General features: G+C 38.9%; 1 protein-coding gene across 3 annotated transcripts in view; it reads right to left on the bottom strand.

Moving 5' to 3' along the window:
• abl2 (c-abl oncogene 2, non-receptor tyrosine kinase) overlaps window positions 1-15,391 on the bottom strand; it is an 86,219-nt gene that overhangs the window by 32,542 nt on the left and 38,286 nt on the right. The window contains exons 1-2 of one of the 3 annotated variants that reach the window (XM_034179692.1): window positions 907-1,067; window positions 455-619 (exon numbers count right to left, since the gene is read on the bottom strand). In XM_034179692.1, coding sequence (XP_034035583.1) covers window positions 455-619; window positions 907-1,018 — 277 coding nt within the window. In that variant the 5' untranslated portion in view covers window positions 1,019-1,067. Of the gene's footprint in view, window positions 1-454; window positions 620-906; window positions 1,068-15,391 lie in introns of those variants that run through there. The other 2 variants (XM_034179690.1, XM_034179691.1) reach the window with 2 other exon arrangements.

Genomic DNA, 15,391 nt, shown 5'->3' with positions numbered 1-15,391 from the left:
CAGTCCGTTATGTTGACCACATCAGATCTATACTCTCTTGACACAGTGATGTATACAACAAGTGAATATTGGGTCCAATATTGTGCCTGCTGTCCATCTACACAAAGGGAAATCATGGGAGCAGTTGGGTAACTTTTAATGACACACAACTTACCCCGAGCATAACAGTTTTACAAATAAATAAATAAATAAATATATATATATATATTTTTTTTTTTTTTGTACGAGATACTAGCCGTGTTTGCATGAAGAGTATAGCAATGACTACAGAAAGGAGGCCCTCTTGAAATGAATGTCATTAGTTGAGGAGTGGCTGAGAACGATGAGTGATGGAGATCAAAACGGGTAATGTGGCAGCACCCTTTGGCGATGATGGTACATTTGTGGCTATTCAGAGTCAGGTTTCGACCCATTACATGAGCAAAACTAAAACAACACTGATTCCATTACTTACCTTTGGTGATACTGAGTGTGTTGTCACCGCTGGCTACAAAGTCGTAAAGTGCAACAAAGAGGTTAGGGTCGCTTTCAGCAGCTCCGAGGAGGTTCTCCTTGGAGCTCCAGCGCACTGCCTCCGTCAGTGCAGCAGAGTCCAGCCCGAATGGTCGATGAAGAGCTTCTGAAAGAAGAGGAGTTGTAAGAGTTAGAGAAAGAAAGTTGTGTCACTGAGAGTGCAATATAATTTTGACAAGTCAAGAGTAAAAGAAGAACCTCATAATCATGCAAAATTTTACAGTCTCCTGGGAAATTATTGAACTTTTCAATTCCCACAATCTCAAAAGACCAACAAAAAACCTCATGACAAGCAAAAAGTGACTGTACAGTCACTGTATGCAAATTGTCTTCATGTCAATTACACCAAATAAATTTTCTAATATACCCAATTTGATTCTTCAGAATGTCTACCTGTGTGACTAGGCTCTTCTGCCTTATCGAAGCCTGTGGCAAGATGACATCTACTAAGAGCCGTCCATTCTTCTTCAAAACTACTGCTTGCTTTCAAGCACCTTAAAAGCATTCCTTTAATAATCCGTCCACTGAGCCAGGTGGAAACTGAGGTGGAAACACCTTTGCGCGTGCGTATATATTGGTGCAAGAGCAACAGGAAGGAGCTTTGAAGTTGACAGAAAACCTACTCCCCTTTCACAGGATGCTGTGATTACCTTAGCGACATAACACACACACCACTGACAATGAAGCAGAGCTTGCATCACAATCACATAGTTCTCCAACAGCTGCTGCCAAAGTCACTGCAAGTCTGGACAGCTGCTGAGGGAGTGGGAGAAAAGAGTGGTGCAATGGTGGACTAGAGAATGAAGTGTAAACAGTTAAATGAGAAAAGCAGTTACATGGTCATGTCTGTCATTTTCAACTGATTTCAAGACAATTTTAGCATCTCAACCTTCATTTACACAATCTATTTTTCACTATAAATCTTAAGAGCCAATATTTTTAAAGTTCAGGCAGGTTTACAGTAGGGTGTGATTCAAGCCGACTCGGCTTTCAACAAAACTTGGCTCAGAGATGGAACCTACCAAGAAACAAACTTTTCTAAAATTTCTTGGCCGAAAACCAAACAGTGACCTTGCCAGGGGTCAACAAAGTTCAAGGTAAAAATGTGCAAAAACTGATATTTCACCAATTTTCCATCTTTCAAGTGGTGTTACATTCAGCGCCATCACGTCTCCAAGCTGGCAAGGTCACCATTTGGTTTTCGGTCGAAAAATTTTGGGAAAGTTTGTTTCTTGGTAGGATCCATCTTTCAGTCATGTTTCATTGAAATCCGAGTCGGCTTGAATCACAGCCCACCTGATCCTTAAAAAAAATTGGCTCTTAATAATAAAAGCTTATATCCACCATGGCATCAAGTGCCCACCTGTTAACTCTGCTTGGAACAAGCAACAAGACTCAACTACAAATCCGCCCAAATGTAAAGGAATGATAAAGCTAATTCGCAGATATATGCATAAATTCATAAATGATGAATATGAAAATTTTAATGTCAGCTTTTGCAAGCATTAGTGCTGAGAATCCAGTAAATGGAGAAGGTCAAGGGGATGCCCATTCACCTGGTTACAGTTAATGAATGACTACTTTTGGCACATGTAGAAGCTCCAGTGGCCAACCTGGTTGGTTGCCAATCGAGACTCAGGGCTGATCCATAGTGTAGTAGATGTCAGGACATGAAACCAACACATACTTCCAGATGTGACCCCTTTTTTGGTGTACTACTGGAACAGAAGCATCTTAGTACAAATAATATTTGGATCCATATCCCTTGTTTGCAATAAATACATCAAGCGTGTGATTCATTGCGTAACAATTCATCTTGTGAATTATGCCAAAGGGAAAAGGTACAATGCTTCTTTACAGGTGGCAAATAACCGCTAACAAAGAAACTAAGTATATTTATAAGCAAAGACTAAATTACAGCTTTCACTGTTTGTAACAAGTCATAGTTTGGCACATGCACTGGTGCTGTGCATCACTGCATTGACTTGCTGTAACACCAAATGCATAATAAAATTACAGATTAACAAAAAAGACAGAAAGGTTAAAAAAAAATTATATTTGTGTGAACCAAATTAAATCTCGTGCTAATGGATGGTCAAGCAGGAACCAGCCACGCACACATAAAAACCAAGCAATACACAGGGCAAACAATTTAGGAATGACTGACTGTGCGATATTTCTCTCAAACCATTTAAACAGACGAAGCAGACTCACACAGCTTGGCACATCACGAATTCAAAATGAACGTTATTTGCATTTTATCACTAAAAGACTGGAGCAAATGTAACTATATAGACATTTAGACTATTAAGAGCAGCAAAAACGAGCTACTTATACGGAGCTTTAGAAAGCCAGGGGCGAAGTCTTACCGTTTTTCTCTGGTAATGTAGTTTTGCAGCACTAACGTCTGCTTATGGACTGGTAAAATTGATGCAGGGCATACAAGGCAAGAGCTGCAACTATTTTTTTTTTTAACTTCTCATTTTTTATAATGAGCTGCTGCAATGTCGTGGAATTGTATGATGAAATTACAGGAAAAAGTGAAAAGGTCAAAAGTACTTGCAATTATTATTATTATTTTGGTATAATGCATTAAAAATTAAAAAGGGAAGTTGTTCCAGTGAAGCATTTTATTTAAAGCAATTTAAATTATAATAGAAGGGGAAAAAACCTACCATGCTACCATGTTAATTTACATTTTACAGTTAAACCGCTGTAAGACAAGTACAAAATAACATTCTGTTCATCTGATTAACGGGTGTAAGTGGAGACTGTTACACTCTCTGACCACCACTTTCTGTGCCTTGTCACTTTCCTCCTGCTTTTCTCTCACTCTGACTGAAATGTTTTCAGGCTGCAGCCAAAAACAACAACAACAACAACAAAAACATGCAGTCACACTCCTGTGATGAAGCTAAGCTCCACGCGGTGCTCTGGCAGTATGACTCGTAGACTTTACGACATTCATTACACATCTGAGCAACCAAGCTGGTCTTTCCCAGAAGGTAAAAGTACAAATCAAGCAGCACATGAAACACTCCAAAGCCAATGCAATAAGGAGCTAAAATAAATGCAAAGTTCAATTAAAATTTTAAATTTAACAGTAAGAATCACAAAATAACTGCCAAGGGTGGCAGGAGGAAAAATGCACACAATATGCTTAACAGATCAGCAAGCCAAATTTTGTGCAGACAGTGTAAAACAGACTTGTTTAATTAGGTCTGTACACTGTTCATCTTTTGACTATCAGTTGTTCAGGATGGCCACATCGGATACAATAAAGATTCTACACAGGTTTTATGATGGATGCCCTTCCTTACACAACTCCAGTCCTACATAGATAACACACGCGTTTTTAGAGGTCGGAGTCGAGCCGCTGCTCCTCCATGTCGAAAGGAGTCAGTTAAGGTGGCTCGGGCATCTTTTCCGGATGCCCCCTGGACGCCTCACTGGAGAGGTGTTCCGGGCACGTCCCACTGGGAGGAGGCCCCGGGGAAGGAGGACTACATCTCTCGGCTGGCTCGCTGGAGGGACTACATCTCTCGGCTGGCTTGGGAACGCCTCGGGGTTCCCCCGGAGGAGCTGGGGGAGGTGTGCGTGGATCGGGAGGTTAAGGCTGGGTTTCAACTGTTTTACAAAGAATGCTTCCTTGACACCTCTCTCAAACCATTTCTTCTCTCTGGCTAAGATTTTAACTTCCTTGTCCTCAAACGTGTGGTTAGTGTCTTTCAGGTGGAGATGAACTGCAGACTGAGGTCCACTGGCGACCTCTCTGCGGTGCTGGTATAGCCTCGTGTAAAAGTTGCTTCGTCTCACCTATGTAGTGTTCATTAGTTTTCCTGACATCTGATATGATACACTACATTGCTCTGTTTGTAACTAGGGATGTCTTTAGGGTGAACTAATTTCTGTCTCAAGGTGTTGACTGGTTTAAAGTAAACTGGGATTTTGTGCTATCTGAAGATCCTCTGTAGTTTTTCCCCTATTATTTAGCAGGAGCAGGGGAAAAACTACAGAGGATAGAGTCGTCAAGGGAGCCATCAGGGGAGGCTTCCGTCCTGTCATTAGCAGAGTGCTAACTAGAGCACAATAGGTGCTAATTAGAGCTATTGTTTAGTCACTAGTCTATAGCAGTCAGCCTCTCGGTAGGTGGGGTCTGGTTAGGTTAAAAACTCCAGCTTTTGTTGGCTTCTGGTTTATTCTTCTCTACAAGAGTCAAGACAGAAGTCAGACTACCAGAGCAAGAATTTTAGCTGAGGAAGCTTCTGTGATTTGAAGCGAAATGTCCTCACGTCAAGCAACCCAGTCCAGTCGAAGATTCAAGCTTCTCTACTATTAAATTAGATTAACCATCCTTTGCTTGTCTTACAAAATGTGATACACTGTCTAGTTGACCATGCATGTACATTGTACACACAAGGCTCCCTTACCTTGGTTCTGGACCAGCATGCACTGCAGTGCAGAACTGGCAGTTATCTGACTCAGCCACAGTTCCCAGTACATCTTTGGCACTGATGTGGTCATTTACTGTTGATGGTACAAGAAAAACAACAACAAAAAAAAAACCCTCTTCTTGAAATTCTTGGTGCAAGTAGAGCTTTTTAAGCTGAATCATATCTATTCAGAGTTAGCTGATGGAGAACAAAAACCAACACTGTACCTGGTCCAGCTGGAAAAAATAAAACTATGAAATGGACAAAAATGGACACCTCCCACAAACGAATTTAAGTCCTTGAATTAATTGTAAAATTGTGAAGTTCCAGTATTAAACAAGCATTTTTCCTCTTGAGAAATCTTCATAGCTTTGATGTGACCAAAATGACAGGATTTCCAAGGTCCATCTTGTGAGCACAGACATCCATGAATGATGTTGTCTTCAGTCTGAAGCACAGCTAAGCAACTGAAAGATGTGGCAATGAGACAGCAAGGACATGAAAAGGGGGGAAGGGGAGGGGAGCATGCATGTGCAGATGTCGGGATCGGGGACAGGGATACTATACTGTATGGAGGAAAGCCGAAATGAATGCGAAGTGTGTTACGCCTGGATCAGTGCTGTGGTCAGTAGCAGGTGGTTGGTTTGGTTTCCCTGGGGACAGAAGTCCTAATGACCCACACGATCTGTGCGCACATGACTGCAACTGCTGCACACAGGCAGAGCCAACTGTAAAAGCTGCTCCGCTTACGTATCTACATCACTCTTACCAAATAACCCCCCAAAAAAGTTATGAAACATTTTAAGAATTTTAATTGAAGTCATGACAAATAGTTTTAAAGTGCAACTGTTATCGTTTGTTACACTTTACATAAGATTGTACATAATGTGCCAAGTCCAAAATAACACACTAAAAATAACACAAACGGACAATTTGGCAATTTAAAAATATTTAATTATTTCTCATGCGAATTCCGCCTTCCCACTTCCTGTTCAAGCTGCCATGCGTAAGCGACACTGCTGACGATCACTTCATGGAAGGACCCATGCCTTCTTCTGAAATAGAAATAAACATAATACATGAGAAGTGATTTACATTTCCAATCCACCTTTTATGGTATGTGTGAGAGTTTTGTCAACACATTTCTAACACCAAAACAGCTCATCCACATGCATAAAGTTGTATTTCACAAAAGATTTGAAGAATTTCTAAAAACGTATTAAATTTTTTTCAGATCTACAGCCAACTTATATCTTCTCACAACGTTCTAGATATAAATGTCTCACATTCAGAAAGCTGTGATGGTTCTTAAGATTTTGATATGCAATACATGGGCATAGTATATGCAAGTACCTTAAAAGGTATGGTTGAAGGTATGGTTAAAAAAGAAAAAAAAAAAAGCACTTGGATTACAGAGGATTAAACAGATAATACGTTAAAAAACATTAAAATCCCGCATTTAATAATCAGTCAGATTTGACACTTTTGTTAGAAAGTATAACAATTAATCAATTAGCAAAACCGTTCAACTCCTTTTTGTTTATTGTAAAGCATTGTTTCACCCAAATAACTCATTTTAATTACATTACCCATTACTGAAATAATATTCCCACTGATCAGAATTTATTCCATGTTTCTTGACAGGTTACTTACAAACCTTTGCCCAACCAGCCAAACACTAACATGACATCTTACTTGGCCTTGCTCCAACCCAATGTGCTGAAATGCTTGACTGAAGTAGCAGTTGGTCTGTGTGTGGTACGGCATGTGCCTGTATGACTGCTGCAGTGTGTTAGTGCTATGCAGAGCAGCACGTGTGCATTTTGAAGAAACTGAGGCTTTGTGTCATAGTAGAGAGCACATATGCGATTCTGAGAGGAGGTCATCGTCACACCCCTTTAGGGCTGCAGCTATCCAATATTTTTGGAATTGAATATTCTATCAATTATTTTATCGATTAATCGGATAAAAAGTACCTTTGTGTTTTTAAACAATATTAGTAGTGGCAGGGCTTTCCCTAAAGCAGTGGCACAGTGTTGCTGTGCCATCATGCAGATTTTTATGTTTAGGGTGTTCCCTCTCTCCGTTTTGCCGGGTTATTAATTTTGTCATATTAAGAGTTTTAGAGTTTTGCCAAACCATAAGCCCAGGCAGTCTGTGAAATCTTCAGTGCATTCTTTTTTTTGTTCTTATTGCATATTTCCTTTGCACTTTTTATTTCTGTGATTTATTCAGTGTTTAGTGTATATTTATACATGCCGTACAGAGTGTAGCTCAAACCAAAGTCAAATTATTTTTCTGTGGATACTCGGCGAATAACAGAGCCTTTGAAAAACAGCTGTGGATTGCAGCGTTTCCACAAAAGCTGCCTGTTGATAAAAACTCTTACCAAATCTGAATTAAAGCTTTTTTTAAATCATTAAACATGACTCTACAAATAAAATGTTACGTGTCACATGTAAGAAAGGAGCAAAGTTTCCTTTTTCGTAGCAATTATTTCACACGTTTAAACATTTGTTTATGGTTTTGAAATGTTCATCAACAATTAACATGCCGTTTTGGTGACTTCTGCACAATCTATTTTCAAATGGCTTTGCACCTGGTTTCCAGTCAACCTGTATATGGCTTCACAGAGATTAATTCGGAAACCATTCTAAATTTTAGTGGAAGACTTGCTGTTGTAAGGAATCCTGGACATGATAGGAAAGAAACCATTTTCAGATTTATATATTCCCTTTTGAGCCTAGTACCAACATAGCAGAAAAAAGATTCATTCTGCCTGTCTTTCAGAACAGTACATGCTCTCAATTCTCTATCAGTTTTGCTTCTGCTTCCAGTTGCAATTACAGGTTAGTAAGAAATATTTTACCAATTTCATCCCGTCTTTGATACTCATTCAATTGATCATCAGATTTTAGTAATGTAGCCCAAAAATGAATGCCTGAGGTAAAGGTTATGCCGTTCCCCAGTCTGAAATATCTGAGTTCGTTGAGAGAGAGAATGCGTGATCTGGTGTTCTGGATGCCCCTGGAATCAGCAAAGGTCATGCTATTAGGTATACACTACAGATGAGTCAATATTATGCAACTTGTTTCATACAAACAGACAATGAACCATTGGTTTTCTGTATTATACCCACAGGCTGCCCCAAAAAGAATTGTTTGAAAGTTGGTGACTGGGTTCTTATAAGGTATGATGGGCGCACCTTCCCTGGCGAGGTGATTCAGATCATTCAATGGTGATGACACTAGGGTGCCGGTGATGAAACCTGTAAGGAAGGGCAAATGGTCTTCGCCAGTGCAAGTCGATGCCATTGATTACAAGCCTGACCAAATATGCTGGGTAAGACTGATCCACCAGTACCAGTTGGCATGGTTGGCGTTGACAATAAGAAAGTTTTGTATGAAGTAAAGTACAAATTAAGCACTTAACATCATTTTTCATCTGATGAAGTGTTTTTTCTACTGGAGACATGAATGTCTTTCCATACTTAGAAAAGATTTGTATAAAGAAAAAAAATGTTTTGGTATGGCTTTTATGGGGTGTTACTCTAGCAGCAACTACATGTAACACACGTAACATATGGTATAACACAAGTAATACTACGTGTGTTACAAGTTTTCAGTTATGTAATACTCACAAAGTAAGGTTTTCATCTGAGTGGTCCTGAAATTACATCTGTAAGCATGTTCTTACTTTAAATCCCAAATTTGGAGAACCTGATATAAATTTGTGGAATCCTATGGAAAAAAAATAATGTTACGCGTGCTACACCTCGATTGTGCATTACTTCAGTTTATATGTATTTCTGTCAGAGAAAATGTAAATATAAGAGGGTTTTCATGAATAAAATGTTATTTAGATGACATAATGTGCTGCTGATTTTTCTTGATAAGTATCATGAAATTGTGTAAGTCAATTTCAGCAGCAGAAAATACAACCCCTGGCAAAAATTATGGAATCACCGGCCTCGGAGGATGTTCATTCAGTTGTTTAATTTTGTAGAAAAAAAGTAGATCACAGACATGACACAAAACTAAAGTCATTTCAAATGGCAACTTTCTGGCTTTAAGAAACACTATAAGAAATCAGGAAAAAAATTTGTGGCAGTCAGTAATGGTTACTTTTTTAGACCAAGCAGAGGGAAAAAAAATATGGACTCACTCAATTCTGAGGAAAAAATTATGGAATCATGAAAAACAAAAGAACGCTCCAACACATCACTAGTATTTTGTTGCAGCACCTCTGGCTTTTATAACAGCTTGCAGTCTCTGAGGCATGGACTTAATGAGTGACAAACAGTATCAATCTGGCTCCAACTTTCTCTGATTGTTGTTGCCAGATCAGCTTTGCAGGTTGGAGCCTTGTCATGGACCATTTTCTTCAACTTCCACCAAAGATTTTCAATTGGATTAAGATCCGGACTATTTGCAGGCCATGACATTGACCCTATGTGTCTTTTTGCAAGGAAAGTTTTCACAGTTTTTGCTCTATGGCAAGATGCATTATCATCTTGAAAAATGATTTCATCATCCCCAGACATCCTTTCAAATGATGGGATAAGAAAAGCGTCCAAAATATCAACGTAAACTTGTGCATTTATTGATGATGTAACGACAGCCATCTCCCCAGTGCCTTTACCTGACATGCAGCCCCATATCATCAATGACTCTGGAAATTTACATGTTCTCTTCAGGCAGTCATCTTTATAAATCTCATTGGAACGGCACCAAACAAAACATCCAGCATCATCACCTTGCCCAATGCAGATTCAAGATTCATCACTGAATATGACTTTCATCCAGTCATCCACAGTCCACGATTGCTTTTCCTTAGCCCATTGTAACCTTGTTTTTTTCTGTTTAGGTGTTAACGATGGCTTTCGTTTAGCTTTTCTGTATGTAAATCCCATTTCCTTTAGGCAGTTTCTTACAGTTCGGTCACAGACGTTGACTCCAGTTTCCTCCCATTCGTTCCTCATTTGTTTTGTTATGCATTTTCGATTTTTGAGACATATTGCTTTAAGTTTTCTGTCTTGAGGCTTTGATGTCTTCCTTGGTCTACCAGTATGTTTGCCTTTAACAACCTTCCCATGTAGTTTGTATTTGGTTCAGAGTTTAGACACAGCTGACTGTGAACAACCAACATCTTTTGCAACATTGCGTGATGATTTACCCTCTTTTAAGAGTTTGATAATCCTCTCCTTTGTTTCAATTGACATCTCTCGTGTTGGAGCCATGATTCATGTCAGTCCACTTGGTGCAACAGCTCTCCAAGGTGTGATCACTCTTTTTTAGATGCAGACTAACGAGCAGATCTGATTTGATGCAGGTGTTAGTTTTGGGGATGAAAATTTACAGGGTGATTCCATAATTTATTCCTCAGAATTGAGTGAGTCCATATTTTTTTCCCTCTGCTTGATCTAAAAAAAGTAACCATTACTGACTGCCACAATTATTTTTCCTGATTTCTTATAGTGTTTCTTAAAGCCAGAAAGTTGTCATTTGAAATGACTTTAGTTTTGTGTCATGTCTGTGATCTGCTTTTTTTCTACAAAATTAAACAACTGAATGAACATCCTCCGAGGCCGGTGATTCCATAATTATTGCCAGGGGTTGTACATGCATGGGTTGTTCTGGATGATTTGGAAATCTGGCATCTCCCAAAAATTAATTTCATAGACAAAGGAAGCACTTTATATTTTTAGATCCAGGACCACTTTCCGTGGAATGGGTCTAAGCGTTCCAAACCGTGCAGGGTGGTTCATACGAATCAACTGTGATTTATTGCACCATGACCCGGTACACTGCAAAAAAAGCATATTTGTAAAATAATATCACTGATCAGTGTCAGCTGGATGTCTTGTGTTTTCAAATAAATCCTTATTGTATGAATGTTCCTCAGCAATGAAAACTCCAATATTCACGTCACAAAATGTACAGGCGTAATTGCTGCACTGATCCTGAAAAACATAATCCATCCATGTGTGTCTTGTTCACAACTATTTTCTTTGTGTACAAGAGTAAAAACTAAAATTAAACAGTTTTCAGGTCAGCAGGAACATTCTTACAGACTTTCCAATCGTTATTGGCATGTTTCAGTGAAAATCTCACACTGACTCTGCAGCCACTTGCAGGGAGAGACACACACTGATGTTGCATCTTCTTCAGTTTCTAGGCTTGCTTGTGGGTGACTGATCGTTTCAGGGGATAAATGGAAACTACACCTGAGAAATTGTGGTTTCAGGGAGTGGTCAAATGAAGTCTTTGCGACATTTCATCACTGATTTCTTAACAGAAATATGACAAGCTGATCTGGATATGAAGGCACATTTGTAGACCTCAGAGGGTTAAAGTAGTACTATTTGCTAATATGTCAAAAATCTTCACATTCAAAAGCATTCCGATTACTGAAATATACTTTACAATTGCATACACATGTGCACTTGTACCCACAGCAAATTCATGCCCACACTAGTCGATCCAAGTCTCTTTCAGTCATCTTCCAGACTTTGACACATCCTGGTGTTGGAAATCTATGACTCACTTATTACACGTGTACAAGCTGTTGTCAAGTATGCCGATGCTCTTTATTCATCTGTGTCTATATGTCACCATATACAACCCCTGGCAAAAATTAAGAATCACCGGCCTCGGAGGATGTTCATTCAGTTGTTTAATTTTGTAGAAAAAAAGCAGATCACAGACATGACACAAAACTAAAGTCATTTCAAATGGCAACTTTCTGGCTTTAAGAAACACTATAAGAAATCAGGAAAAAAAATTGTGGCAGTCAGTAACGGTTACTTTTTAGACCAAGCAGAGGGAAAAAAAATATGGAATCACTCAATTCTGAGGAAAGAATTATGGAATCATGGAAAACTAAAGAACGCTCCAACACATCACTAGTATTTTGTTGCACCACCGCTGGCTTTTATAACAGCTTGCAGTCTCTGAGGCATGGACTTAATGAGTGACAAACAGTACTCTTCATCAATCTGGCTCCAACTTTCTCTGATTGCTGTTGCCAGATCAGCTTTGCAGGTTGGAGCCTTGTCATGGACCATTTTCTTCAACTTCCACCAAAGATTTTCAACTGGATTGAGATCCGGACTATTTGCAGGCCATGACATTGACCCTATGTGTCTTTTTGCAAGGAAAGTTTTCACAGTTTTTGCTCTATGGCAAGATGCATTATCATCTTGAAAAATGATTTCATCATCCCCAGACATCCTTTCAAATGATGGGATAAGAAAAGCGTCCAAAATATCAACGTAAACTTGTGCATTTATTGATGATGTAATGACAGCCATCTCCCCAGTGCCTTTACCTGACATGCAGCCCCATATCATCAATGACTGTGGAAATTTACATGTTCTCTTCAGGCAGTCATCTTTATAAATCTCATTGGAACGGCACCAAACAAAACATCCAGCATCATCACCTTGCCCAATGCAGATTCAAGATTCATCACTGAATATGACTTTCATCCAGTCATCCACAGTCCACGACTGCTTTTCCTTAGCCCATTGTAACCTTGTTTTTTTCTGTTTAGGTGTTAATGATGGCTTTCGTTTAGCTTTTCTATATGTAAATCCCATTTCCTTTAGGCGGTTTCTTACAGTTTGGTCACAGACGTTGACTCCAGTTTCCTCCCATTCGTTCCTCATTTGTTTTGTTGTGCATTTTCGATTTTTGAGACATATTGCTTTAAGTTTTCTGTCTTGACGCTTTGATGTCTTCCTTGGTCTACCAGTATGTTTGCCTTTGACAACCTTCCCATGTTGTTTGTATTTGGTCCAGAGTTTAGACACAGCTGACTGTGAACAACCAACATCTTTTGCAACATTGCGTGATGATTTACCCTCTTTTAAGAGTTTGATAATCTTCTTTGTTTCAATTGACATCTCTCGTGTTGGAGCCATGATTCATGTCAGTCCACTTGGTGCAACAGCTCTCCAAGGTGTGATCACTCCTTTTTATATGCAGACTAACGAGCAGATCTGATTTGATGCAGGTGTTAGTTTTGGGGATGAAAATTTACAGGGTGATTCCATAATTTATTCCTCAGAATTAAGTGAGTCCATATTTTTTTCCCTCTGCTTGGTCTAAAAAAGTAACCGTTACTGACTGCCCCAATTTGTTTTCCTGATTTCTTATAGTGTTTCTTAAAGCTAGAAAGTTGCCATTTGAAATAACTTTAGTTTTGTGTCATGTCTGTGATCTGCTTTTTTTCTACAAAATGAAATAAATGAACGAACATTCTCCGAGGCCAGTGATTCCATAATTATTGCCAGGGGTTGTATATTGACAGAAAGTAACTATTTGGGGAGTGGACAAACACCATGATGAGCCTCAGGGTTGTTAATTCATCTAGAAATGGAGACAAATGGCAGCTTAACCCACTGTTCAACCCCAACTGACCTGCTTCTCTCAGGGACTGTTAAGGTTTAATAATGGGCTTTAAGTGCTTTACTTTAGGTGTGTTGGCTTCATGTGACAGCAGGGATGATAAGCGTCAACTGATAAACATTTAATAATTGTTCATATCATAATAACTGCGGGCCATATTGTAAAGTATGTGTTGAAATAGTAATGGTTGGTACCTCTGTTTATGTGTTCAGAAAATGGAGAGAATGTATAAAAAAGTGACTGTAATTCTTACATGGTTAATGACAATTTTGTTAACGCTCTTGAATTTAACTGAATTGGGTAGGGTTGTGAAAACCAGTGACTTGGGATCTTTCTTTTGTTGGTGTGGAAAGGTGTACGGAGCTAGACTTTGCAGACAATGCTGTGATCTGTGGGGAATCAATGGATACTCTGACTGCAAAACCTAAGAAGCTGAGTGAGTAATCAGACTGTCTGGGTTTGACATGGTACTGGATCAAGACCAAGATTCAAGCTTTTAATGCCTTCCTGGATTCAGACAGAGATAGAGAGGCACCTGGAAAGAGATTATGGAATCATGAGGTCGCGGGACAGAGGTGTTTGGCGATGCTGACATCTTTGCAGGTGAATGAAGGTCCAGGTCTTTAGGGCCCTGGTGTTGCTTGTCTTGCTGTATGGTTGTGAGACTTGAAGACTAACCAATGACCTAAGGGGACAACTGAATGTTTTGGTAATCGGTGTCTTCTGTGGATCCTTGGGTGCCGCTGGAATGACTTTGTGTCAAACAAGTGATTATGAAGAGAAACTGAGATGAGAAGCATCACTGCAGATTGCACTGCGAGGGAGCATCAACTTCGACATTTTTGCCACGTGACCCGTTTCTTTGTGCATGATCCAGTGCACAGGTACCGAGTGCTGAAGACCCAATAGCTAGAGAAGACCAAGGTTATGCCCACGTTTCACCTGGCATCGGCAGATAGATGGCTATTTTACAGTGATGTGAGTGGCCCTTGAAGAAGAATAAAAATATTTCACAATGTCTCGACTGAATCACCTAGTTTGGGGGGGAGTCTGGGAGAACGGCTCCAGAAAATTGTGAAATATTACATGCAATTTGGGGCCATCCAGTGCGATTAACAAGCTAATTAAGAGCCATTTCTCAGTTCCATTTTCTTGCTCATTTTAGTTATAAAATCATATTTTCCAATATTGGCAAAATGACAGAACTATATTACATAGTCTGTCACATGGATTACAATACAGTGCAATTACTATTTCATAAAACCTCATATTTGCATTGCAGTGTTACTGTTCTATCTCTACAATTTTCTAAACATTTGACTTCAGCAATTTGTGCTTTTATAACAATAATGTCATCAAATGAACAAAAATTTAATTTGATACAAGTAAAGCCATATCTACTGTTCATTAAGTCACCAATTTCACTTTTGAGCTACAGAGGTACCAAAATGATTAATAATATCCAAATTAATGGTGATATGGTGTCTTGTTGTTATTTTTTAGAACTTAAATTTTATAAAAAAAAATTTAAATCAACAAAGAAAATCACATAAGATCCATCAAAAACCGAATTAATATAAGCTTGAGCACATTGTAAAGACATTCAATAAAATAAACATCTCAGCATCATATTTTACAGCAAGTTACATGTGATATCAGCATCACAATATATTCAGGAAAGAAAGTCAACTTTTGAGTGCCAGATGTAAGGCACTCAACATTACAACTAGGGATGGGTATCGATAAGATTTTATCGATATTGATGTCATTATCGATTCCGCTTATCAATACCTATTGTGAATTTTCTGTGTACTAAAAGTAGGCTTTACAGGTTTTCTATGTCAACAACATTTTATTGAGTCTTAAATAAATAAATATGAAATTGGTCACTGGATCCTTAAACTCTGGACATAGTAAACTTTACATGGTGGATCCTTGATCTCTGGCCATCAGTAGAAATAAACAAAATCTGTAGTTTTTGTCAAAAGCATTTCCTTTCAGACATTATTGGCATGAATGTCTTTCCATACGACT

The sequence above is a fragment of the Thalassophryne amazonica genome, chromosome 10 (assembly GCF_902500255.1).
Source record: "Thalassophryne amazonica chromosome 10, fThaAma1.1, whole genome shotgun sequence".
Lineage (NCBI taxonomy): Eukaryota > Metazoa > Chordata > Actinopteri > Batrachoidiformes > Batrachoididae > Thalassophryne > Thalassophryne amazonica.
This window is presented reverse-complemented; position numbering and strand designations above follow the sequence as displayed.